The 23,135-nt window shown below is 54.8% G+C and overlaps 1 protein-coding gene across 3 annotated transcripts in view; it reads left to right on the forward strand.

Annotated features, from left to right (window-relative positions):
• The window catches only part of SPTB (spectrin beta, erythrocytic), a 116,935-nt gene that overhangs the window by 85,483 nt on the left and 8,317 nt on the right, over nucleotides 1-23,135 (forward strand). Inside the window, exons 16-32 of one of the 3 annotated variants that reach the window (XM_028115854.2) lie at nucleotides 1,630-2,386; nucleotides 3,534-3,736; nucleotides 3,848-3,938; nucleotides 5,332-5,478; nucleotides 6,746-7,009; nucleotides 7,368-7,574; nucleotides 7,970-8,059; nucleotides 10,840-11,118; nucleotides 11,584-11,714; nucleotides 12,630-12,834; nucleotides 13,084-13,458; nucleotides 14,860-15,104; nucleotides 16,214-16,352; nucleotides 16,814-16,898; nucleotides 17,737-17,933; nucleotides 18,234-18,283; nucleotides 18,778-19,009. In XM_028115854.2, the coding sequence (XP_027971655.1) occupies nucleotides 1,630-2,386; nucleotides 3,534-3,736; nucleotides 3,848-3,938; nucleotides 5,332-5,478; nucleotides 6,746-7,009; nucleotides 7,368-7,574; nucleotides 7,970-8,059; nucleotides 10,840-11,118; nucleotides 11,584-11,714; nucleotides 12,630-12,834; nucleotides 13,084-13,458; nucleotides 14,860-15,104; nucleotides 16,214-16,352; nucleotides 16,814-16,898; nucleotides 17,737-17,933; nucleotides 18,234-18,283; nucleotides 18,778-18,925 (3,613 nt within the window). In that variant the 3' untranslated portion in view covers nucleotides 18,926-19,009. Of the gene's footprint in view, nucleotides 1-1,629; nucleotides 2,387-3,533; nucleotides 3,737-3,847; nucleotides 3,939-5,331; nucleotides 5,479-6,745; nucleotides 7,010-7,367; nucleotides 7,575-7,969; nucleotides 8,060-10,839; nucleotides 11,119-11,583; nucleotides 11,715-12,629; nucleotides 12,835-13,083; nucleotides 13,459-14,859; nucleotides 15,105-16,213; nucleotides 16,353-16,813; nucleotides 16,899-17,736; nucleotides 17,934-18,233; nucleotides 18,284-18,777; nucleotides 20,383-23,135 lie in introns of those variants that run through there. The other 2 variants (XM_028115934.2, XM_028115784.1) reach the window with 2 other exon arrangements.

The raw sequence follows: 23,135 nt of genomic DNA on the forward strand, positions 1-23,135 counted from the left end.
TGCCTCCTTCCCACCCAGCCACTGTGCCTCTATCTCATTACCTTGCTTTATTTTTTTCATTGCACTTTTCACCACTTGGATGAATTATGGACTTATTTATTTGTCTCTACCCACTCAAATGAGAGGAAGCACTTTGCTTTGTTCGTTGCTACCTTCCTAGAGCCTAGAACAGTGCCTGGCACAGGCACGTGATAGTTGCATGATAAATTGCTTAGTGAATTGAATGAACAGGGACAAGACTGAAATATCTTCTGCCAAGCTTGGCACGTATGAGTCATTCAAACACTTACTGAATAAGTGATTACCTTCCACAGTATGCATTCCAGTTGACCAACATTTTTTTTTTTTTTTTTTTTAATAATCTTGGGCCCAGGACCAAACCTGAGGTTCTGACATGGCCTGGTCAGGGCTGACTGGAGTGGTTCTCTCAACTTCTTTTATCTTGGAGACAGTGCAGCAGGGGGACCAGACTTAATTCCCAGTCCGTCCTCTCTGTAGCCTCTGCTGGTGGTTGCAGTGAGGCCACACCAGGAAAGACCTAGAAGGGTGAGATACTCAGGGCCCCATCCTTAAATAGATCACTACAGTGGCAGAGAGGTGCTCATTGAGATCCCGCTCAGATGGCCACCACAAAACCTGCCCCCATCACCCTTGTCACCCTCACAGCTCCCTTAATCCTCTCTGCCTGGTGTGTGCTATATACATAGCACTTTATACTACAGCTAGTTTGTGAGCTTGTCTTAATTTCTCTCTAAATCATACACTCCATAAGGCAAAGTCTAGCTATGACTATATCCTCCCAACAGCTAACATAATGCTTATACCTTGTGGGTGTTCAGGAAAGATGGGCTCAGCAAATGAGCAGTCAGCACACTCTTATGTGCTTACATGTTACTTACATATTACATGTCACTTGGAATGAGTCAGCTTGGATCCAAGGAAAGGGTCCCTTGTGGTCTCGGCCCAGGCTGATGCACAGCTCTTTAGGAGAGGCTGATTGGGAGCTGCCGACCGACCCCAGATCCCAGAGCATGTACCAGACCTTTGCATATTTCTCATTCCCATGCCAGCACTGCATCTGAAGGTTAAGGTTATGCTATCCATTTCAGTTATAACCCCAGCTTCTCCCTTCCCCCTCCTCCTCCTCCTTCATAAGGCCTCTTTTCCTTTAGAGCCAAGGTGACGTTTTTAGGCCTTGGGTACTTTGAACATGGTCGTGGGCATTCTTATGGTTCTTTTGGGGCCACTGGGACCCTATGTCCTAAAATTGTCTTTAAGTCGATAAATGTAAGCTTTCTAATTATTTCCAGCATTTCAAAAAATCTGGGCAAGTTTTATGTTTGCCCAAAATTTGACTACATACAGAGCCAAGCTAAGAGTCATTTTCGTTTCTTTACTTATGTTTGGAATCACATCACCGCTCGCCCCCGGCTGATGGAAAGATCTGACTGGCAGTTTATATTGTCTTGGGTAAAATTGGATAAATGAATTTTACTCATCACAGTGTGTTGGGTAGATGATTTTTTTGAGGGTGCAAGATCTATGGGGAGAGACTCTGGTGGGAATCTATATAGGGAGGTCCTGTGGGAAGTGTCACGAAAGAGGGCGTCTCTGTGTCCCCCTTGGCAGGTGGCAGGCATTCCAGACCATAGTGTCAGACCGGCGGGAGGCAGTGAACTCAGCCCTCCGGGTGCGTAACTACTGCGTGGACTGTGAAGAGACTAGCAAGTGGATCGAGGACAAGATGCAGGTGGTTCAGACCACAAAGGAACTAGGCCAGGACCTGGCAGGCATCATTGCTATCCAGCGGAAGCTCTCGGGGCTGGAGCGCGACGTGGCCGCCATCCGGGACCGGGTGGGTGCCCTGGAGCGTGAGTCGCAGCAGCTGATGGCCTCACACCCCGAGCAGGGAGAGGACATCGGCCAGCGGCAGGCATGTGTGGAGAAGCTGTGGCAGGAGTTGCAGGAAGCCCTGCTGGAGCAGGAAGCCTCGCTGGGGGAAGCCAGCCAGCTCCAGGCCTTCCTGCAGAATCTGGATGACTTCCAGGCCTGGCTGTCCATGGCCCAGAAGGCCGTGGCCTCCGAGGACATGCCTGAGTCCCTGCCAGAGGCCGAGCAGCTCCTACAGCAGCACGTGGCCATCAAAGACGACATTGACAGGCACCAAGAGATCTTCCAGAATGTCAAGGTATCCGGGGAGAATGTGATCCGTGATCAGACGGACCCCGAGTACCTGCTCCTGGGCCAGAGGCTCGAGGGCCTGGATGCTGGCTGGGATGCCCTGTGCCGGATGTGGGAGAGCCGCAACCACTCCCTTGCCCAGTGCCTCGGCTTCCGGGAGTTCCAGAGAGATGCCAAGCAAGCTGAAGCCATCCTCAGCAATCAGGTAGGGAGAGGGCTGGGGGGTGGGGGGTGTTGTCTCTTAGGGCAATAGCACTGGTGAATCCATGAATGTCCCCAGAGACCAAATTCTACCTTTTTTTAAAACCTAAATAGTTAACATACAATGCAATATTGGTTTCAGGAGTAGAACTCAGTGATTCATCACTTACATACAACACCCAGTGCTCATCAGAGCAAGTGCCCCCTTTCATCCCATCATCCATCTAGCCCATCCCCCATCCCCCTTCCTCCATCAACCCTCAGTTTGTTCTTATCGGTAAGAGTCTCTTATGGCTTGTTTCCCTCTCTCCTTTTTTTCTTTTCCCCCTTCCCATACATTCATCTGTTTTCTCTCTTAAATTCCACATATGAGTGAGATCTTATGGTATTTGTCTTTCTCTGACTGACTTATTTTGCTTAACATAATACCCTCTAGATCTATCCACATTGTTACAAATGGCTAGATTTCACTTTTCTTGATGGCTGAGTAATAGTCCATTGTGTATATATACATATCACATCTTCTTTATCCATTCATCTGTCGATGGACATCTGGGTTCTTTCCATAGTTTGGCTATTGTGGACATTGCTGCTGTAAACATTGGGGTGCATGTACCCCTTCAAACCTGTATTTTTGTATCCTTTGTGTAAATACCTAGTAATGCAATTGCTGGATCATAGGGTAGTTCTATTTTTAACTTTGTGAGGAACCTCCAAACTGTTCTTCAGAGTGGCTGCACCAGCTTGCATTCCCACCAACAGTGTAGGAGGGTTCCCCTTGCTCCTCAAATTCTACATTCTGGGGACTCTCTCTAGCCATGAATTGGGGGGAAATCCTCTTTCTTCCTTACCACATGCCTTTTCCAGCCCTGTTTCCTAAACTATGCCTTGTTCTTGGGTCAGTTACAGGCTGGAAAGGTGAATTTTCCCCTGAGCCATTACCCTTCCATATGGCTTTAGGCTCACTGTTAATTGGGCACCTCTGGGGTGGGGATGGGGGCACGGCCTAGGGTGCCTCTTCCTTGTGCAGCCCCAGGGAGCACCAGTCATGCTGTAGCCTAGATGGCTGTACAGGGTGCTTCTGCTTGGCAGGTGCCCTCGTTGCCTTCCCAGCTTGTCTTCATGCCTTGTCTGGAAATTCGCTTCAACAGGAGTATACTCTGGCTCACTTGGAGCCCCCAGACTCCCTAGAAGCTGCAGAGGTGGGGATCCGGAAGTTTGAGGATTTCTTGGTGTCTCTGGAGAACAACCAGGAAAAGGTCTTGAGTCCTGTGGACTCCGGAAACAAGCTGATAGCTGAAGAAAACCTCTACTCAGACAAGATCCTGGAGAAGGTGCAGCTGATCGAGGACAGGTACTCTCCGCCCCCAAGGTCACGGGGCCAGACCCAGGTAGGGCTGGTGGTGTTGTTCAAGGTCCCCGGGCATAGCCCTGTGGTGATGACAGCTTCCGGCTTCCCTTCCAGGCACAGGAAAAACAAAGAGAAGGCTGAGGAAACTTCCATCATTCTGAAAGACAACTTGGAGCTCCAGCACTTCCTCCAGAACTGCCAGGAGGTGAGGCTCCAGCAAGGCAGGACACTTTGCAGGAGGTTCCCTTCTAGGAGCAAAGTGGCCTAGAGGTAGAAAGTTCACGGGTATGGGGGGAACACCTGGCTGGCTCAGGTAGAGGAGTGTGCAGCTCTTGACCTCGGGATCATGGGTTTGAGCACTGTGTTGGGTGTAGAGATTACTAAAAAAATAAGGAAAGGGAAGGGAAAGGGAAAGGAAGGGAACGCAAGTCCACAGAGATCTTTTCTAAGTTGGGAGTCTGGAATTTCACAAGGGGAACTCTGGGTATTTGATAGCTTAGGTCATCCTCTAGAATCTTTGGTTCTATTATTTTTTTCCCCAAATCTACAAATTTTAATTTGCCTACTCCATGGCAGGGTTTCCCAAAGAGTGGCCTGAGGGCTATCTGTATAAAGAGTCCCCTAGGGCCCTGATCAAGGCTGGCCTCAAGGACATACCGCCTGCGCATTCATCTAGGGCCCCATGCTTGGTTTAATGCTCTGTGGTTGCCATCTTGAAATTCTTAATAATTTTGAGCATTTCCATTTTACGCTGGGCCCTGCACATTATGGAGCCAGTCCTGGCCCTTGTGAAATGCAAAGTCCTGGGCCCCACTCAGGCCCAGAGGAATCAGAACCTCAAGGGGTGAGTGAGAGAGAGAGAGAGAGAGAGCAGCATTTTTGACAAGCCTCCCAGTTGGAGAGCTGACTCAGAAGGTCCTTGTTCAGCCTGGGATGAGTTGTGCAAGGAAGGTTTTTAACCTGCACTCCAGAGTCCCTCCATGAGTGGTACTTCTGTGTGGAATGGTACTTTCTCTGACTTCTTTCTCTCTCCCATCCTCATACCCCTTTCCTCTCGGCCCAAACAACTTTGTTTCCGTCTGCCTCTGCCCTTGGCACCATCCAGGCTTGGTGTGCTGCCAGCTCATCTTGGAAACATTGGATGCTCATCAGAGTTCTTCCCTCATTGTTAATTACAGGTTCTGCCCTTGGCTTCTTCCTCAGATAACATTTTCTCTGTGTTTATTAATGATTTCTCACCCTACTGGCAAAGGGTGGATTTATCCATCCATCCAGTAAACACGTCCTACAGTAGGCCAGGCCCTGTCCTAGGTCCTGGAAAAATGGAGAGAAGCATAAATATCCTGGGTGTCACACTGCATACACTTGGCTAGAGTGTATGAGAAGACACTCAGGGGCTGATATTTTAGCCTTGAGACAAGACAGGTGAAGTTGCTTGTGCTGAGAGTTAGGGACCCAGAGTTTTGGAGAGTAGTACTCTGCTGTATTCCTCCCCTGGGCCACCTCCTGCAGCCAGAGGTGGGCAGCAGGTCCTGCCCTGAGCCCCTGGCCAAAGAGGTCCACTCAGAGACTGTTGGACTCCCTCTTTCTGTCCACAGCTCACTCTCTGGATCAATGACAAGCTGCTAACATCTCAGGATGTCTCCTATGACGATGCAAGAAACCTGCAAAACAAGTGGGCTAAGCACCAGGCATTTATGGCAGACCTGGCTTCCCACCAGGGGTGGCTAGACAGCATTGATGCGGTAAGTGAAGCGAGTGGTGAGTGCTGGGGGCTCTCTGCTCAGATGTGCATACCTGAATGGGGCTTCACGCGGGGCATAGGCGCCGTCTGAACCTTACTGAACAGTATAGGACCTGCAAGTGAAAAACTTCTCTAAATAGTAGTCCAACCTTCAGAGCTCCTGATTTATCCAGTCCTGTTAGGCCTGGTCAGAAGTGGTGCGTCCTCTAGGGCACCTGAGTCTGGAGACAGTCCAGACACTGAGGATACCTGAGTGAGTGCCTCAGCCTCTGCTGCCAGGACACCGGTTATGTCCGTGTGCCTCCCATTATCCTCACCAGGGCCCCAGCACTGTCCTGCCTGAGGGCAGGGGGTTATGGGAGATGAGCAGAATGGTCCAGGGGACCATGGGCCCTCATCGTTTGGATGGGCAAGACCACCAGGGGGTGGTCATTCACAACCCTCATAGATGGGGGACCCTAAGAGGATGACCCCTATAACAGGCCTGCTCCAGGCCCAAGTCAAAGTGTAGCTGGCGTTCAATCTGGGAATCCCTTACCTTTGCTCCTCCCTGCTGTGGCTGCCCAGGAAGAAGCGGGCGTAGGTTCCACATGGGGCAGCATCCATCGTGGTCGAAGATGCAGACTCTGAGCCAGACTGTCTGACTCCTCAACCTCCCTGTGCCTCAGTTTCTTCATCTGAGAAAGGATAATAACAGTACCTACCCAAGGGAATTGTGGACATTAAAGCACTTAGCATACATAGTACTTGGCACTTATGGGGAATCCAGTAAATATTGATTGTTATTAGCAACATATATTCCTAGGCCCAAGTCATATCATACTGTATCCACCTGAAGGGGTACATTTATGCAGGTGAAAACCTGGTAAGACAAACCGAGTAACGAAAAGATATCACCATAAGGCTAGTGCACAGCCTCTGGGAAGAGAGTTGAGAGAGTGGAGGCCTTTCCAAGCTGGCTGTACCTGGATGGATCTTGAATCTTTTTTTTTTTTAATTAAAAAATAATTGAGCATCAGCTGATCCTGGTCTGCAACAACTCCCCATACTACAGTCTCCCTGAGTCCTTTGCCCCAAACACACCCCTCCCTGTCACACCTTCTCTTACAAATAACTCCGAGGGTGCAGAGTCTTTCAGTGGAGCCTCACCTGAGTTCTAGGCAGATTCTGTGCCTCCGTGACCTCCCCTCGGTGAACCCCCGGCAACCACACGGAGCAGGGCTGCTCCAAGGCTGCTCAGAGGTGAGCCCTCCCGCTTCCCCACGCAGGAAGGAAAGCAGCTGATGGAGGAGAAGACCCAGTATAGAGCCCTGGTGTCCCAGAGGCTGGAAGACTTGCACCGGCTCTGGGATGAGCTTCAGGCCACCACACAGGAGAGGGCCCAGCACCTCTCAGCTGCCAGGAGCTCCTACCTGCGCTCACAGACTCACGCCGACCTCAACAAGTGGATCAGCGCTATGGAGGACCAGCTGCGGTCTGATGACCCGGGCAAGGACCTGACCAGCGTCAACCGGATGCTGGCTAAGCTGAAGGCAAGTGAGTGGGTTGTAGACTGGGAATGTTGGACGAGGAGATCTGGGGGAGCAAATCTGAAACCTGAAAGTACTCCTTCTGTTCCTCGGAGCCGGGCTTGAGCAAAAATGTCTCCTGGTTCATAACGCATCTCCTACCCCTTTGCAGTGGGTAAGAGAGGGTTCCCGGGTTACAAATAAAGCATGCACGAGAAGTACAGGACAGGCGCTTGTGGGAAGGATGAGTGGGGGCATCCAGGGAGACTTCCTGGGGGAGGCTGGGCCTTTAAGGATGGCTAGGATACAGATGATGAAGACGACGTGGGACTAGCCAGGTGCCAAGGCTGTTACTAACAGGCCCTGTCCCCTTGTGTGCCAGCGTGTGGAGGACCAAGTAAACGTGCGGAAGGAGGAGCTGGGGGAGCTGCTTGCCCAGGTGCCCTCACTGGGAGAGGAGGCAGGAGACACAGACATGAGCATCGAGAGGCGGTTCCTGGCCCTCCTGGAACCCCTGGAGAGGCGAAGGAAGCAGCTGGAATCATCCCGAGCCAAGCTGCAGATCAGCAGGGACTTGGAGGATGAGACAGTGAGTTGGCCTCAGACCTCACGCCCAGCGGCTGAGCCGGCGGCTGCCGTCGCAATGACTGGCTGCCGCCCAGGGCGGTTCTTAGCACATGTCTGGTCCTCTCACCTCCTGATCGCAGAGCTGTTGTGATGATTACATTAAATATGAACGTGCAGCCAGTGCTTTTTGGACGGTAACTCAGTCACACACTTTGGGACAGACAGACTTGGGTTCAAGATCCACCTCTATTACCTTCCCCTTGTATGACCAGAAGCAAGTTATTTGGAACCTCGATTCAAAATATCCGTGTGTCCCCATCTGTAACATGGGGAGAGCTCTGTCTGACCCAGGGTGAGTGCTTGGAAGAGGGTGGCCACGACTGTCATCAGCTTACTCCTGCCTTCTGGTCTCTATAGCTCTGGGTGGAAGAGAGGCTGCCTCTGGCCCAGTCAGCCGACTATGGCACGAATCTGCAAACTGTGCAGCTGTTAATGAAGAAGAATCAGGTGAGTCCTGCTTCACCTGGTTAGTCCCCCCACCCGCCCCCTCCCTGCCCCTGCCCCTGCCCTGATCTGCAGAAGGCCAGCACCAGCAGATTATTGTTCTTGTTGGTAGCTGTTGGGCCCCCAGATCCCATAAAAAGAGCAGCTTTGGTGATGGCAGAGAGAATTATGGGAAGCCCATGGCAGGGCCAGTGCTGGTAGGGGGGTGTCCAGATGCTTTGGGATTTGGAGCCATTCAGACCCATCGGAGCCTCGGTGAGTGCAGGACCCTGGCCTGGGGTGTCATGCGCTTTATCGCTTCTGTATCCGTGGCCTCCCTGAAAGGAAGCCCATTAGCTCCTGGTTTCTTTCCCAAGACTGATTTGCCCCTCTTCCGGGACTGAGCCTGGCCGGTTGGGTATCCTCAGGGCAGGTAGGCCCCATTTCTTCTGCCACATGAGGATACTCATGGGAAGCCACTGAACTTGGTTCCTGAGCCTATTGGAGCAACATCCATTTGCTATTCTGCTCTTTCTTAAGCCTGATGGGTCATTCCCGAGGCCCCGGTCAGACTCCTGGAAGTGAGCAGATGAAATACTTCCTCCTGTATCAGGAGTACAAGGATCCTCTCGTATCTTCCAAGAAGGCCAGCTGCATGGGCTCATGGTGCCCTGCTCTTGGGCAGAGAGTCGCTCTTCCTGCCAGCTCTACTCTCTGGGTCAGGAAGTGGGGGCCACCACAGCCAAGGGCAACGAGAGCCTGCGAACTGGTCCCAGAGAAAAGCGGTGTGTCCCAGCACGCCAGGCAGCATTGCAGCTCCCTGGGGAAGAAAGGCCGTGGCAGCCAGTACTTCCTCAGAATAACAGCAGCGGACATCTGCTCACAGAGCCCAGCGACTGGGCACACAGCTGAGTTATGTTCAAAGAGGTGTCCGAAAAGTTCCTCAGAGCTTTGCTTCTAGTTGACATGACCTAGTCACAAAGGCTCCAGTGTGCACAGGCAGGGTCTTGGGCTAGAAGGTAGTAGGTAGGGGTTCAATTAATGCAGTTACAGGAAGGAGACTGGTAGAAGATAGTATCCTGGGGCCTCAGTTTCTTCAACTGTAAAATGAGCTGACATCAGTCCTTCCAACACCAAAGACTTTGACTCTGTCTGGCCTCGGCGTGATTGCCAAGAGACTCTCAACTCCCCCAGATGAAGGTTGCTATTTCAGGAAAAGGGCAAGACAAGTATCTTTCCCCTAACCAAGAAGGGAAAGATAGTCTCTTGGCAGAGCATGGCTGCCCTAGCCAAGACTACTCTAAGCTAGACGAGCTACAGCTTAGATCTCATTTTATCATGCCCTCTATTGCGGGGGTTCTCAAACTTTGGTATGCGCCAGACTCACCCAGGGGCTTTGTTAAAACACAGTCAACCAGGCTCCATCTCAGGTCTACTGGTTCAAACTCTGGGAATAGAGCCTGATAACTTGCACATCTACCAAGATCCTAGGTGACGCTGATGCTGTTGGTGTGGGATCCCACTTTGAGAACCACTGCTCTAATGGTTATCCGTTGCAACTAGAACCCCTCCTGCAAGGTACCACATGAATGGTTCTTGGGTTGGGCTGCACAGTAGAATCACCTGGAGAGGCTCCCTCCATGACAGTGTAAGCTTTATGAAGGCAGGGGTTTTGTTGATCTTGTTTCCATGTTGTTCCTCGAGCCTAGAACCAGACCCAGGACCTAGGAAATAACTTCATAGCTCTGTGTTGGACACATGATGTAGGAAGAATACATCATGAGGAAGCACAGTGCATGGGGCCCTAGAAAGGAGTTGCTAAAAAAGAGAGAGAGAAATAGTTTTTAGGATCCTTTGCAGAGGTTATAGGATCCCAGGGAAAGAAAGAGGCACACAGAGCTGACACCGTGGGTTGTTTGAATTCAATTGCACGGACCACGAAAAATTGTCAGGATTGAGATTCTGAGTATAAAGGGTAAGAAGGCATTTCAGCAAGTTAGGTGACTTGTGGGTCTCGCTGGTTCTGTGTATTTGCAATGCTGACAGTCCCTGTGTGGCTTGTGTGTACTCTCTCTTGCCCCCGCCCTCCAGATGGTTTTAAAGGCCGTGGGGACATTGTAGAAAGGCAGGAGATGAGGTGTAAGGAGCCGAGAGCCCACATGCAAGAAGCAGCGAGGCCCAGGCCTCTAGGACCCCGAAAGTGAGCCACCCATGGGTAATGGCCCACCAAAGAAAAAGGCGACCCCATCACCAGAGAGAGGAAAACGCCCTCTTCATGACCAAATGCTTAAACAGCAAATAATACAGAGCTCACAAAAAATTTAAGAAAGAGAAATGGGGGGCGGAAAGCCAAAATCCTAAAATCTGAGCAAGGAGCCACCATCAATTCTTGTCTCCCACGGAGCCAGAGGTGCTAAAATAAGATATCAAAGGCCATTTAACAATCATTCTCCGTTCCTCCAACCTGTCCGGCTAAGAAGCAAGCTGTGCCGAGACGCAGGAGGACTAGGGAGCAGGTAGAGCCCCGCTCAAAGGCCAGCGCTGCCACTCACCGGGCACGAATTACCCCGCCGTGGGCTGCCCCCTCCCGCCCACCCCTCTCTGAAGGCTGCAGGGGGTGAAGGCAGGGGGCACGGACGCGGGGCACTGTGCGGTCAGGGCCAGTTTTTATGGCCACCGCCTGCTCCACACTCATTTCCCAGAGCAGGGACCTGCCAGTAGTGCCGGAGGTGGCCCTGGGTGACCTGCTGCACGCGGGCCCGGCCACCCTCCCTCACCTCCCAGCCCTTCCCCTCCGGCCACAGACGCTGCAGAATGAGATCCTGGGCCACGCACCGCGGGTGGAGGACGTGCTGCAGAGAGGGCAGCAGCTGGTGGAGGCAGCCGAGATTGACTGCCAGGACATGGAGGAACGCCTGGGGCACCTGCAGGGCTCATGGGACACGCTGCGGGAGGCGGCGGCCGGGAGGCTGCAGCGCCTGCAGGACGCCAGCGAGGCCCAGCAGTACTACCTGGACGCAGGCGAGGCCGAGGCCTGGATCAGCGAGCAGGAGCTCTACATCATCTCTGACGAGACCCCCAAGGTTGGCCGGGGCTGGGAGACAAGGCCAAGAAGAGCTGGGGCGGGGCAGCCAGGGGGGCGGTGACACACTGTAAGCCCGCGTATGCAAGGACACCCGCCACAACGTACGTCCCGCAGCCAGGTGCCCCGTTTGCCGACTTAGATCTGATCGAACCCAAGATTTCCCCACCTTTTTGGTGCCACGGATTCTGTCCTGAGGGGCTGCCAGGAGGGAGGGAGAGATGAGCTGAGGCATCTCTAGGGAAGTTTTCATGGGGTCAGAAGATGGGAGCTGGGCCTGGGAGGGTAGGTATCAGAAAGGAATCAAGAGGAAGGTAGGGTATTGTTCGGGAACGAGTAGCAGGAAGGACTCGTGCTCCGTTCTCTTGGGAGGATCCCACAAGGCTGGCTGCACCCACCGCCCCCGCCCCCACCCCAGTCTCAGGCACCTCCCGGAGCAGGTGCCCTGAGAGCCGCTGCCTCCTAGGATGAAGAGGGCGCCATCGTGATGCTGAAGCGGCACTTGAGGCAGCAACACGCACTGGAGGAGTATGGAAGGAACATCAAGCAGCTGGCCACCAGGGCCCAGAGCCTGCTGTCTGCAGGCCACCCTGAGGGGTGCGTGTGCCAGGTCATGGACATCAGGCCAGGGGCCCCGCCACCCAGGATCCCTTCGGGTCCAAATGGGAAAACAGCAACAGTCTTGGGGATAACTGGGTTTGAGTCCACTGCTTTCTGCACTGCTGACTGGCCCAGTTCCATCTCATGCCTTGGTTTTGCATGAGGAACTTCAAACAGGGCCAACTAAGGCCTGGTTTGCAAAAAGATCAGAAAATGGAATAGCGAAACTACCCTCTTGGTGAACCAAGAGCTCCAATCTTTTGAAGAATTAGATTATGCTAAGAGACACTGAAGAGTAACTTTGCTTTTCTCTTTATGGTCCAGAAGGTACTTCAGGATCTCCCAGTGTCTCAGCAAAAATCATTATATAGGCATGAAGGTAGAAAACCTATACCCATCTAGTCGGTGGGTCTGCCTGGGCCATACACAACAGGCTGCTCCCCTAGGCATGGCCCGGTCCTCAGCTGCCTGCAGGGCATCCACGGCTGTGGGGCTTCAGCAGCCACCCAATATCTCCCAAGGAGCCCCAAGAATTGAGCCCCTGGTACTACAGGCCCCATCCCTGCTCCCTCTGGAGCCGGGCTCACAGTGCTGCTCCATCAGCCTCCTTGGGAGAATAATGGAGTTCCCTTTTGTCTCCCTGAGCTTCCCCGAGTGAGAGATGATGGTGGGAGGCACCCTGTCTGGACGGGACACATTTCGGTCATCCGCTGAGTCATTCTGGTCTAAGGGATGGTTCTCCTCCCCCCCCCCACCCAGCACCTCCTGGGAAAAGCTGTTGTCATTTCTCCTAGTTTCCTTTCCCCAGCTCTCCCTGCCATGGGGCTGGGAAGGAGTAGATCGGCCCCTCTGAGCTGGCTGCTCTGTGCTCTCTGACTTCGTCTCTGAGTGCTCTCTGGTTTTGAATTCCAGGGAGCAGATCATCCGACTTCAGGGGCAAGTGGACAAGCAGTACGCAGGGCTGAAGGACATAGCCGAAGAACGCAGGCGGAAGCTGGAGAACATGTTTCACCTGTTCCAGCTGAAGAGGGAGGCAGATGACTTGGAGCAGTGGATTTCAGAAAAGGAGCTTGTGGCCTCTTCCCCTGAGATGGGGCAAGACTTTGACCATGTTACAGTGAGTACTCACGGTGACTGCTCTCTCTGTCCTCCTCGAATGCCAGAGACGCAGGAGCAGTCATGCCAGGCGCACGCAGGCGCACAGTGCTGGGTAGAGATGGAGGCGCGCGGGCGTGAGCTCAGGCTGCCCTGGGAAGGTGTGGCCCCAGGGGTGGTGGTTCCCGCCCTGCGAAAGTCTGCGCTGGGGCGAAGACTCCACCCCACCCCTGGGCCCCGGTAACCGCCCTTCTGTTTCCCCCACGTCCAGCTGCTCCGGGACAAGTTCCGGGACTTTGCCCGGGAGACGGGGGCGATTGGGCAGGAGCGGGTGGACAACGTGAACGTCATCATTGAGCGGCTCATCGACGCAGGCCACAGCGAAGCCGCCACGATCGCCGAGTGGAAGGATGGGCTGAACGAAATGTGGGCGGACCTGCTGGAGCTCATTGACACGCGCATGCAGCTGCTGGCCGCCTCCTATGACCTGCACCGCTACTTCTACACGGGCACGGAGATCCTGGGCCTCATCGACGAGAAGCTCCGAGAGCTGCCCGAGGACGTGGGGCTGGACGCCAGCACCGCCGAGTCTTTCCACCGGGTGCACACGGCCTTTGAGCGGGAGCTAGACCTGCTGAGCGTGCAGGTGCCTTCTGTCCCCTGCTGCCCGCCCCCCCCCCCCCCCCCCCCGCCGCGCTCCAGCAGGCTCCAGGGACCTGCCATCCACCTCTTCCCCAGGGGCCCGGGGGTGTCACCCTCTGCAGTGGACACCAGGAAATTTTGCCTCTTTAGAAAGGCAGCAGCTGGCACTGCTGGCGGGAGCTGTGGCCTCCGGTCGTTCTTTAGCTTCAGAAGTAGTTCTTCAAACTGAAACCTCACAAAAACCCAAGGCATAAAATACCTTAAAATGCTATCTCTGGTTGTGCAACAGGGTTCCTAGGGAACACATATATGGTGCATTTCTAGCGCCAAGTACTGGTATCGGCATTACATTTAGTCACTGACTCCTCATAGCCACACTCAGCTAGGTGCTAACATCATCTGCACTTTATAGATGAGGAAAGCAAGGCACAGAGAGTAAACAAGTTCCCCGGAACGTGTGGACGAACAGTGGAGCCAGGATTCAGATCCGGTGTCCTAGCGTCCTGGCTCTAGACTCCATGCCCTTGGACACCGGGCTGTTCAGTCTTTCTACATGGGAGCTGGGGGGACCCCAGGATCTGCTTAGACTCCCTCCTCCCATCAATGGGGTGGCCCCATAGGGCTCCACAGAACTTGGTGTGATGGAAAAGGTGAAGGCAAGGGGCCCCCACTTCCGGGGCCTTGGCAGCCTTCCAGAGGCCCAGGAGAGACGGGCTGGCTGTGGAGCCCTGCACCCAGCCAGCGGGGTCCAGGGATAGGATGCCAAGGTGGGTCGGGCCCTCGTTCACTCAGAAGAGGACCTCCTAGGAATTTGTCATCCAGCTGGAGGTGAGGCCTGTTGCGGTCCTTGTGCTTTGGGGGTGTCAGAGCCCCTGAGGGGGGCACATCCCACTGAAGTCTCAGGAATGAGGCCTTATTGCACTGGGCCCGGCCTCAAACAGGGGATCTGGTAGAGCCCCTTCCTTGACAGGCAGCATGCAGAGTGGTTAAGAACAGGGACTCCAGTCTGCACCCCTCTTCTAGTGTCAGTGACCTCAGGCCACTCACTCAGGCTTGCTGTGCCTCAGTTTCTTCATCTCAAAAACAGGGATCACAATAGTACCTCTTTCATAGGGTGCCTATGAAACATGCCTGGCACGTAGTTACTCTTACTACAGTACTTCTGGGGAGATCAAAGGGCAGAGAGTTCCTTTCACTCCCATATCCTCATCAAAGCCCAAAAGATGGCTTGGGTCCATAGAGGCCAAAATGAGGAGATTTCTCCCCCAGCATTGGTGGGAGGCTGAAGATCTTGCCTTCCAGAAGAGTCCTGGGGAGGGAGACCTGGAGGAGACAGACCTCTTGCCCATCAGAGGCCCAGGACACATCTTTCTAGGGAACAATGTCTGGTTTTGCACAACCACAGGTCCAGCAGTTCCAGGACGTGGCCGGCCGCCTGCAGAAGGCATACGCTGGGGAGAAAGCAGAGACCATCCAGAACAAGGAGCAGGAGGTGTCCGCCGCGTGGCAAGCACTGCTCGACGCCTGTGCCGGCCGCCGCACACAGCTGGTAGACACGGCAGACAAATTCCGCTTCTTCAGCATGGCCCGAGACCTCCTCTCCTGGATGGAGGGCATCATCCGGCAGATCGAGACCCAGGAGAAGCCTAGGTAAGGGGGACATGCTCGGGGCCACCCCGCTCAGCCACTCTGTCCCCAGGCCTGGCAGACCAGGCCGCTGCCCTGGGCCTCCTCCTTGGAGGGACTGTCTTGAACTGTGGGGGCACTTGAGGCTGGGTCCAGGCAGAAACGGAACAGCTCGGCTTCTCCTGGGAGGACTGGCCATCACAGAGTAACGGGAGCCCGGAGAGCGGCGAGAAGGACGTCTGCCGTTCAGACGTGACAGCATGGCAGTGACCATAGCTCCAGCTGTCAGGGAGAGCAAGCGCTCCACACATCCAAAGCAGCACGCGTCCGAGCCTGTGCATCTCCCCCCAGTGCTGGGACGAGGCGGCCATTCTCCCCAAGCTCCAGAAGGAGCTTCTTGTCCGGGTCAGGGGGCTCATGCCTGTCCCATCTCTGTCCCTCTGCCCTAGAGTGCCCGTCCTGATGGCCAAGACTTTATAGTTTCCATCTTGATTCAGAATGCGACTCACATAACATACCATTCAGCCATGTAACGTGTCCCATTCAGGGATTTTTGCATGATCACCGGGTACAGCCCTCACTACGGTCTAAGTTTAGAAAACTTTCATCACCCCAGAAAGAAGCCCTGTACCCGTTAGCAGCCATCGCCCCACAATTCCCTGCTCTCCCCAGCCTCTGGCAACCACGAACCTGCTTTCCGTCTCTCTAACTTTGCCTGTGTCCTAGACTCGTCACAGAAGGGGACTCAGACAATACGTGGTCCTCTGTGACCGGCTCCTTTCACTTAAGGATGAACCTTTTAAGGTTTGTCCATGTTGTAGCGAGCATCAGAACTTCATTCCTTTTTATTGTCAAATAATATTCCCAGGCTTCTTTCGGGGTCCCTGAACCCCCAACCCATCCCCTGCCCACTGACCAATGGAAGACACTAGGGCATCAGCATTCCCGCTGGGGCTGGGCTGGTAGAGGACCCCCTGGCTGGCCAGAGAGAGAGGAGGAAGTGGGGTCAGACTCCCAGGGAGGTGGGGGGTGGCCCTCTCTGGTCTGGACTTGGCATCAGGCAGGCCAGAGTCACCCCAAGTTTCCTTCTTCCCCAAACTCCCTCCCCAACCCATGGTCCCCCCACCCCCCAGGGACGTCTCCTCGGTGGAGCTGCTCATGAAGTATCACCAGGGCATCAAGGCAGAGATCGACACCCGGAGCAAGAACTTTAGTGCCTGCCTGGAGCTGGGAGAGTCCCTGCTGGAGAGACAGCACCAGGCCTCGGAGGAGGTGAGAGGACAGTGGGGTGAAGAGGAGCCCCTCCCTGTCCTTGCCTGCATTCCTGCCGGACCAGACGGCTTCCTGGGAGGGAGCCCTGGGCCATGGTTTCTCTGAGGAGACTTTCTTTCACTCATGGAGCATCAGGGCTGTGTGCAGGCCCAGGGACAAGAGCCCCAGCAACCCCACCCAAGGCTGACAGCTTAGTAGGGGAGAGCAGGCTCATAACCCACCTAACCACCCACATGTGTGCATACTTTGGCGTTGGCAACACCCATTTCCTAGGAGAGGCACACGTGCGTCAGAGGTTAAGTAACGCCCAAGATTGCACGGCTGGCAAGGGGAACGGCCAAGACTTGAAGCGAGGTCCTTGTGACCAAACCCAGCATGCTTTGCAGGACCCATTTGCACACCCCTTCAGACAAGAGGAAGGTTTACCAAAAGCCTGAGCTATTCTCCCTTCCTTCCCACAGATTAGGGAGAAACTGAAGCAGGTGCTATCTAGGAGGAAGGAGATGGCTGAGAAGTGGGAGGACCGCCAGGAACAGCTCCGCATGCGTGAGTGCACCTGCGCCCCAGACCTTGGGAAGGGGGGCAGACTCCTGCTGAGGTGGGGACAGGGGAGAGGTGATTTTCACTGCCTAGAGAAGAGCCCCCAGAATGCTACCCACCAGCAAGGTTCTGGGGCCAAGGGCCTCGGGGGTCCGCACAGAAGAGCCGCATGGACACACTGCTGGCAGCCCACCTCTGACCAGCCAGCATGCCGTCTCCCCGCCTGCCCTCTGCCCCACCTGGGTCCAGGCAGAACCTGAGTGGCTCGGCTTCTGCTGGGAGGACACCACCGCCTTGTGCCAGGCTGGTGTCCCTGTAGCCTGGGGAGGGGTCAGCTTAAGGCTCTTGCGCCTCCCACATGTTTGATCTGAGGCATGTCAGGCACAGACAGAGCTCTGTCTCCTGCAGCTGGAGACTAAGGAGAGGTGGAAAATCCACCACTCCTGGCTACACACGAGCCAGGAAGGCCTGACGGCCCCATGGTTGCTTGTGCACGATTATGTGAGGCAGCCAGGGGCTGGGAAGAGGGCGTTCAAGGCAAACGGCTGCTCCTCAAAAGGAGACATCCGAATTATATTTTGTTTTCAAACTAGTGTTTGTTCTAATTCATGTGTTTTTCCAATATACCTATGGGTAGGGATGAGAAAACCCTCCCCCCATATGGCGTGGGATGGAGTGGTCTCAGGCAGCAGGGCACCGCTGAGCAGGGTGTCCACGTGGTTCAGGGACCCTGTGCAGGCCTCCTGCCTGACCGCCAGCTCCTTGTCTGTGGAGTGGCCCACTACTGAGTGCTAACAGGCCCTTGGGCCCTGTGGGTGGGTCTGTGGCTTGTTCCCCGTGGCAGTACTGGAAGTGTGCCAGTTCTCGAGGGATGCCTCTGTGGCCGAAGCGTGGTTGATCGCCCAGGAGCCCTACCTGGCCAGCCGGGACTTTGGACACACGGTGGATGGTGTGGAGAAGCTTATCAAGAGGCATGAGGCTTTTGAGAAATCCACAGCCACCTGGGCTGAGCGCTTCGCCGCCCTGGAGAAGCCTACCACGGTGAGCTGGGAACGGGCACTGGGAGGCCCCACAGCTGCGCCTCGGGTGGGGGATCTCAAGTCAAGAACTCTGAGCCTGTCATTAGGCACCCACGGACAGTGTAAAAGGCTTGGTGAGGGGCAGCGTGGGAAGGAAATAGGAGACATAGAAAGTACTTCTGAATTCCAAAAACAAAGGGGTGATTTCTAAAAGAATAAACACCAGGTGTGTGGGGAGGCATCTTTAGGGAAAGCTGGTCTAACAGCAAGCAGGCTCTTCTCTGTGGCTACCCTGATACCCTGGGCCTTTCCTTCCCCTTAGCTTGAGCTAAAAGAACGCCAGACCCCAGAGAGACCCGAGGAGGAGAGTGGGTAAGTGTGGGGAGGGCCAGGCGGTGGATTTAGCAGGAGCGTTCTGAGAGGACGGGTGGGAAGGGGAGGGAAGGTACTTTTCATCAGAAACAGGCCCCCTGACGTCTTAGTAATACCTCTCACACCTGGGCCACTAGCCAGAGAAATCTGAAGTGTCTGCAGCCTAAAGGCGGAGAAGAGCTTTTGTTTCCCCCAAAACACGGGTGGCCTGAAGGCCTGGTACAGGCAGAAGCGCCCCCCCCACCCCCCCGCCCCGTTCTGGGAGCCACCTGAACACGTGCCCCAGAGGCCATTCTGCCTCCAACCATGTCCATTTCTGAAGGGTCTGCCGTACGTCCCGGATTAAGCAGTTCCTTGCTAAGTGCCTGTCGCCAGGAGGCCCGGACCGGGAGAGAGTTGACATGTTCCTGGTGGGGAGAGTGGGAAGCCAGGTCCTGCGGGTAGGCATTGGCCTCGGGGAGATGGTTTCTAAAGGAGGGCTATGTCTTCCATAGGCCTCAAGAGGAAGAAGGCGAGACAGCAGGGGAGGCTCCCCGAGGTCCACATCGTGCCGCTACCGAGAGAACGTCCCCGGTCAGTTTCCTATCCTATGTGTCTGGCTCCTGGGAGTCCTTGCTGCCAGAACCCTCTCATCCCTACTAGGCTCAGCCGGGGCAGAGCCCGAGGGCAGGCATGCACCACCCCTGCTTCCAGACTCCTCCTTCAGATCAGTCATCTTTTTTACTTAGGTTTCCTTAATTTCTAGAGTAATTCCCCTCCTTGCTTCAACCCAGAAGAAACTGACATGCCAGCCCACTGACATGACTCTTTAGTTTGATTTTATCTAGTCTAATAAATTTTATTGTATAAATACATCACCATCTACATGAGGAGGAACAGTTGATCTAGAGAAGACTTATTTTTATATACCATTCTTCTCCCATTTTCCCTCTCACTCCACCCTTAACACAGCATGCCCTACACGCACATTCACACACATGCACGCACGTGCGCGCACACACGCTTTCTCACACGTGCACAAACAGACCATCTGATCTCGCCTGCCCTAGCCACGGGCATTCAGGGCAGTGAAGGGGGGACACCCAACCCTCTAGCCCACCCCTCCCTCCTACACAGAGCACCCTCCCCTTTGCTCCCAACCCCCCTCCCCCGGGCCTGATGCCTGTGGGTCGGTTTGAAGGTGGAGCTGGCTCTGAAGCAGGAGTGAAGGAGAGCCTCAGGGCTTCTGGGTCACAGGGCCAGTCCCCCCCACACCTGGTAGAAAAGGAGGGCGCATCAGAGACCTGGCTGACGGAAGTGTTGGGAGGGTCCAAGACCAGCTGCCGAAGGCGTGGGACACATGGCTTCAGGAAGGAATAGGTCTATTAGCTGAAAAGACCCAAGGTGCCCGTGCAGGGAGCCCGGGAGGCTGTAACCCCAATTTTGGAGAAATGCCCTGGGGAGCAGCTAAGAAGAAGACAAGACTTCAGCATGTGCCTGGCATGGCTCACCAATGCATGTACCCCTACCTGTCCAGCTGCCCGATTGAGCTTGCCTGAACCTCTAGGGAGATTGGTATTCTAGGTGGAAATTCCTGATACACCAGCCACTCTAGAAAAATGCACATACAATGAGTCTTTCCCATGCAGAATCTCTGTCAGATTTGTATTTCGGCCCTTCTCACACTTCTGAGAGTCACACACACCCCCTCTCCCACGCTGAGCTCCCTCTGCAGCCTCCAGCCTGGCCAGAGTCCTCCCTTTCCGAGCTGCACCGGCCCGTCATGTCCAGCAGAGGGCATTCCTGGGCTCCCGATGGAGGGCCTCTCCCAGAAGTGCCCTCTGAAGCACCCACCGTCGCATGTGGGGTCTCTGGTGGACTTCGTCCCAGCCCCTTTTTCCCAGAGACGGCCCCTACTGGAAGGAGAGAGAACTCTGGGGGCTGGCCTGAACTGTGGATGCTGGGGCTGGGACTGTCCCCCATGGCCCGCGCTTCAGCTGTGCATCCCTGTGTGTCTCCGTGCGGTGGTGTCCTGGGTCTGTGGGCTCCTTTGTGACCTCCTGCACGACTCCCGTGGTTTGTCATGTTCGTCTGTGTGAATGTAAGACACGTGCATCAGAGCTGCCTCCGTCCAGCACCTGACTGTCACTGGGTTTGGGGGAATAAAATCTTGGGCCTGAGCATCTCTGGAATGAGGGAATGAGCCTACAATGGAGACCCTTCCCAGAGAGCCGGCCACTGCGCCAGAGGGGGAAATGCCTGGGTTTGGTACATGAAGAAACCAGATGGCAAATCCAATGAACACCAGGCCCAAGGCCCGAGGCCTCATGGAAACAACCACGAGGCTGCTACTTCTCCTTTCTGAGCCCTTTGCTGGGCTTTATGAGGATCTCCAAAACTCCAAGGGAGGGCACAATCTCCAATTGGTCTTTGGTCTGAGAAGAGAGGAAAATGGGCCCCATGCAGGCTGGGACACCTTTGCAGAAACCGCAGGCCTGTCCCGAGAAGGGCTGACAGCGTGCTGCCCCTTCCCTCCGGCCTGGGGCACGGTGGCTCTCCTGCTGTCTGTCCCCTGTGTGTGTGGTCCAGTGTGGGCGCCCTGTAGAATAGATCCATGTGGCGTTGCTTTCTGTGAAACCCGTCACTAGTGCATGCTGGCTTCCTGCTCGGGGGAGTGGATGGGAGGGGACCAGGCACCTGAACCCCTGCCTAGCCGGCTCCACACCACCGGGGGGTGGGGGCAGCCTACCAGCCCCAGCCCAGGCCCCCCCTTCCCGGGTGCGTCCATGCTGTTCCACGTCAGTTTTTCCTCAAGCACATCATCGTACAATGAATTGTCTCCCTCATCACTTTTCCACATTAGAGCATGTTCTGGTAAAAAAAAAAAAAAAAAAATCCCTTCATACAGGTAAGTGTGTAAGTATGTGTGAGGCCAAGCAGAAAAAAGGTATCAAAAAAGCCAAAACTTCTGGAGTGGAAGTCAGGACACTGGGTCCCAGTCCATGATTCTGCTGGAGCGTTCCTGCGTGATTTTAGACAAACCACCTAATCCTCCTGGGTCTCCTCACCTTTATAAAGCCCTCTCTTAGGGATTACAGACAGTCCAGAACATTCTTGTGTGTCAAAAATGTACCTAAGTAAAGGGAGAGGCTGGGAGAGGTGGGTTTCCCCACTTTCTTCGGGTCTCATCCTCAGTCTAAGGAGCCTGTTCGCTTGTCGGCTGCTAGTTGGTGTGAGGCTGAAGATGGGAAAGAAGAGGTAAAGGGCTGGGATATTTGCCTTTGTCCTTGTTTGGGGAAGAGAGGCAGGGTTGGGCCTCAGCTCCTGCAGAGGTCTGGACCCTGAAGATGGCCCCAGGGTGCTGGATGGGGGCCTGGTGGCAGGCTGAGCCATTCCCTTTCCTCTTAGTTCCTGAGGCACTGTCACCCTAATACCCCCTGCCTTGTGTGTCTCCCCTTCATCCTGGATGTGGCTCTGGAAAGGGCTTGGGGGTCTTGTCAAGCATCCTCATCTTCCAGACCCTGGGTGCCTCAGAATCCCCTGTGTAACATCTGTGGTGAGATGTGATTGATTTCACGGAGGAAAAATGGTATTGCAGAGGATCCAAATCCCTCCAGGCTTGAGGGGCCCCAGCCAACAGTGCTGGGATGTCTTCTGCACACAGCATCTGTTTCTCGGCTTTGGGATGGGAATTGGGGCCTGCTTGAGGAACTCTCCCAGCAGGGCAGCTGCTGGGACTATGTGAGAGACATCCCTGACAGGGACTGGTGTTCCTAGGGGCTGTGACAACAAGAAAGAGTCCGTCTTCAGGGTCACGGGATGGGTAGTCATGCCCTGCCTGCCTCAGGGACATGAGGCTACTCCAGAAAGCAACTGCTGGGTGCTGTTCGTTATCAGTCCCCTCCATCAGGTGGTCAGGGAAAACTCACCCAAGTGCAGCTCACAGATGTCACTCTTAGTGTGACCTTTTAAGACTGCCTGCCCCTGGCTGCCCTGGAGAGGACTGGGCATCTCAGCAGGGACAAGGGAAGGGAGTCGAGCCACCCAGGTCCCTTGCCTCTCCCTTCCATAGTCTCAGAGGTTGCTGTGGCTTCAGGGAAATAACCAGCCCTTGCAAATGTGAGGGACATATCCCAGGCGCTGGGGGCGCTGGGTCCCGGGCACTGGGTCACCGCCAGGATACCTTTCAGACTGGCACCCCCTTGGCCAGCTGGGCAGCTCCCCTCAGAGCAGCCTCCCTGGTGGGCGGCCTGGAGTTTTACCCAGCGGCCAGAGGCCAGGCTCCACTGTCCTTGGATGGAAGGGACGTGGGTGTGTGTGGAGGGAGCAGCTGTGTTTCTTCTTGCCTGAGCACACTTTCCCGATCCTTCCTCCCCCACCCTGTGAGGCTCAGCAGAGCTGCCGCTTCAGGCATTTTCAGCCCATGCGAATCATATTTGTTCATAATGAGCAGAAGGGGCCTGGAAAGGACTCTGTTTTCCCCTAAACCTGGGCGTGGCCCTGTCTCCCCAGGATGCCTGAATCCACGTTGCGGGGGGTGGGGTCTGCGTGCCATCTGGCACTGCACCCTGATATTCCAGGCTTCTTCTGGACCTGTGTCCCCCACCCAGCTCTCCCTGCTGTGGCCACATGCGATCTTCCAGGCCCCGCTGCTCCAAAGGCTGCCCCTAAATTCTTTCTTGCAAGCTGTGTTTCAGAGCATCCCAGATACTGACGGACTCGGGACAGAACCCATTAACATTGGAGGCGATCTCAGAAATGGGGTTTGAAGCTGCCAGCTTAACCACTGGGTGTTAGATCTGGATGGGGGAGTGGACATCTCTCTCTCATCTTTCTGAGTGGCTGGCTCAGAGTCACCACGGGATGGAGCGGC

This window comes from Eumetopias jubatus, unplaced genomic scaffold, assembly GCF_037043125.1.
Source record: "Eumetopias jubatus isolate StellerSeaLion01/CBP00866 unplaced genomic scaffold, mEumJub1_p1.0 scaffold_7, whole genome shotgun sequence".
NCBI lineage: Eukaryota > Metazoa > Chordata > Mammalia > Carnivora > Otariidae > Eumetopias > Eumetopias jubatus.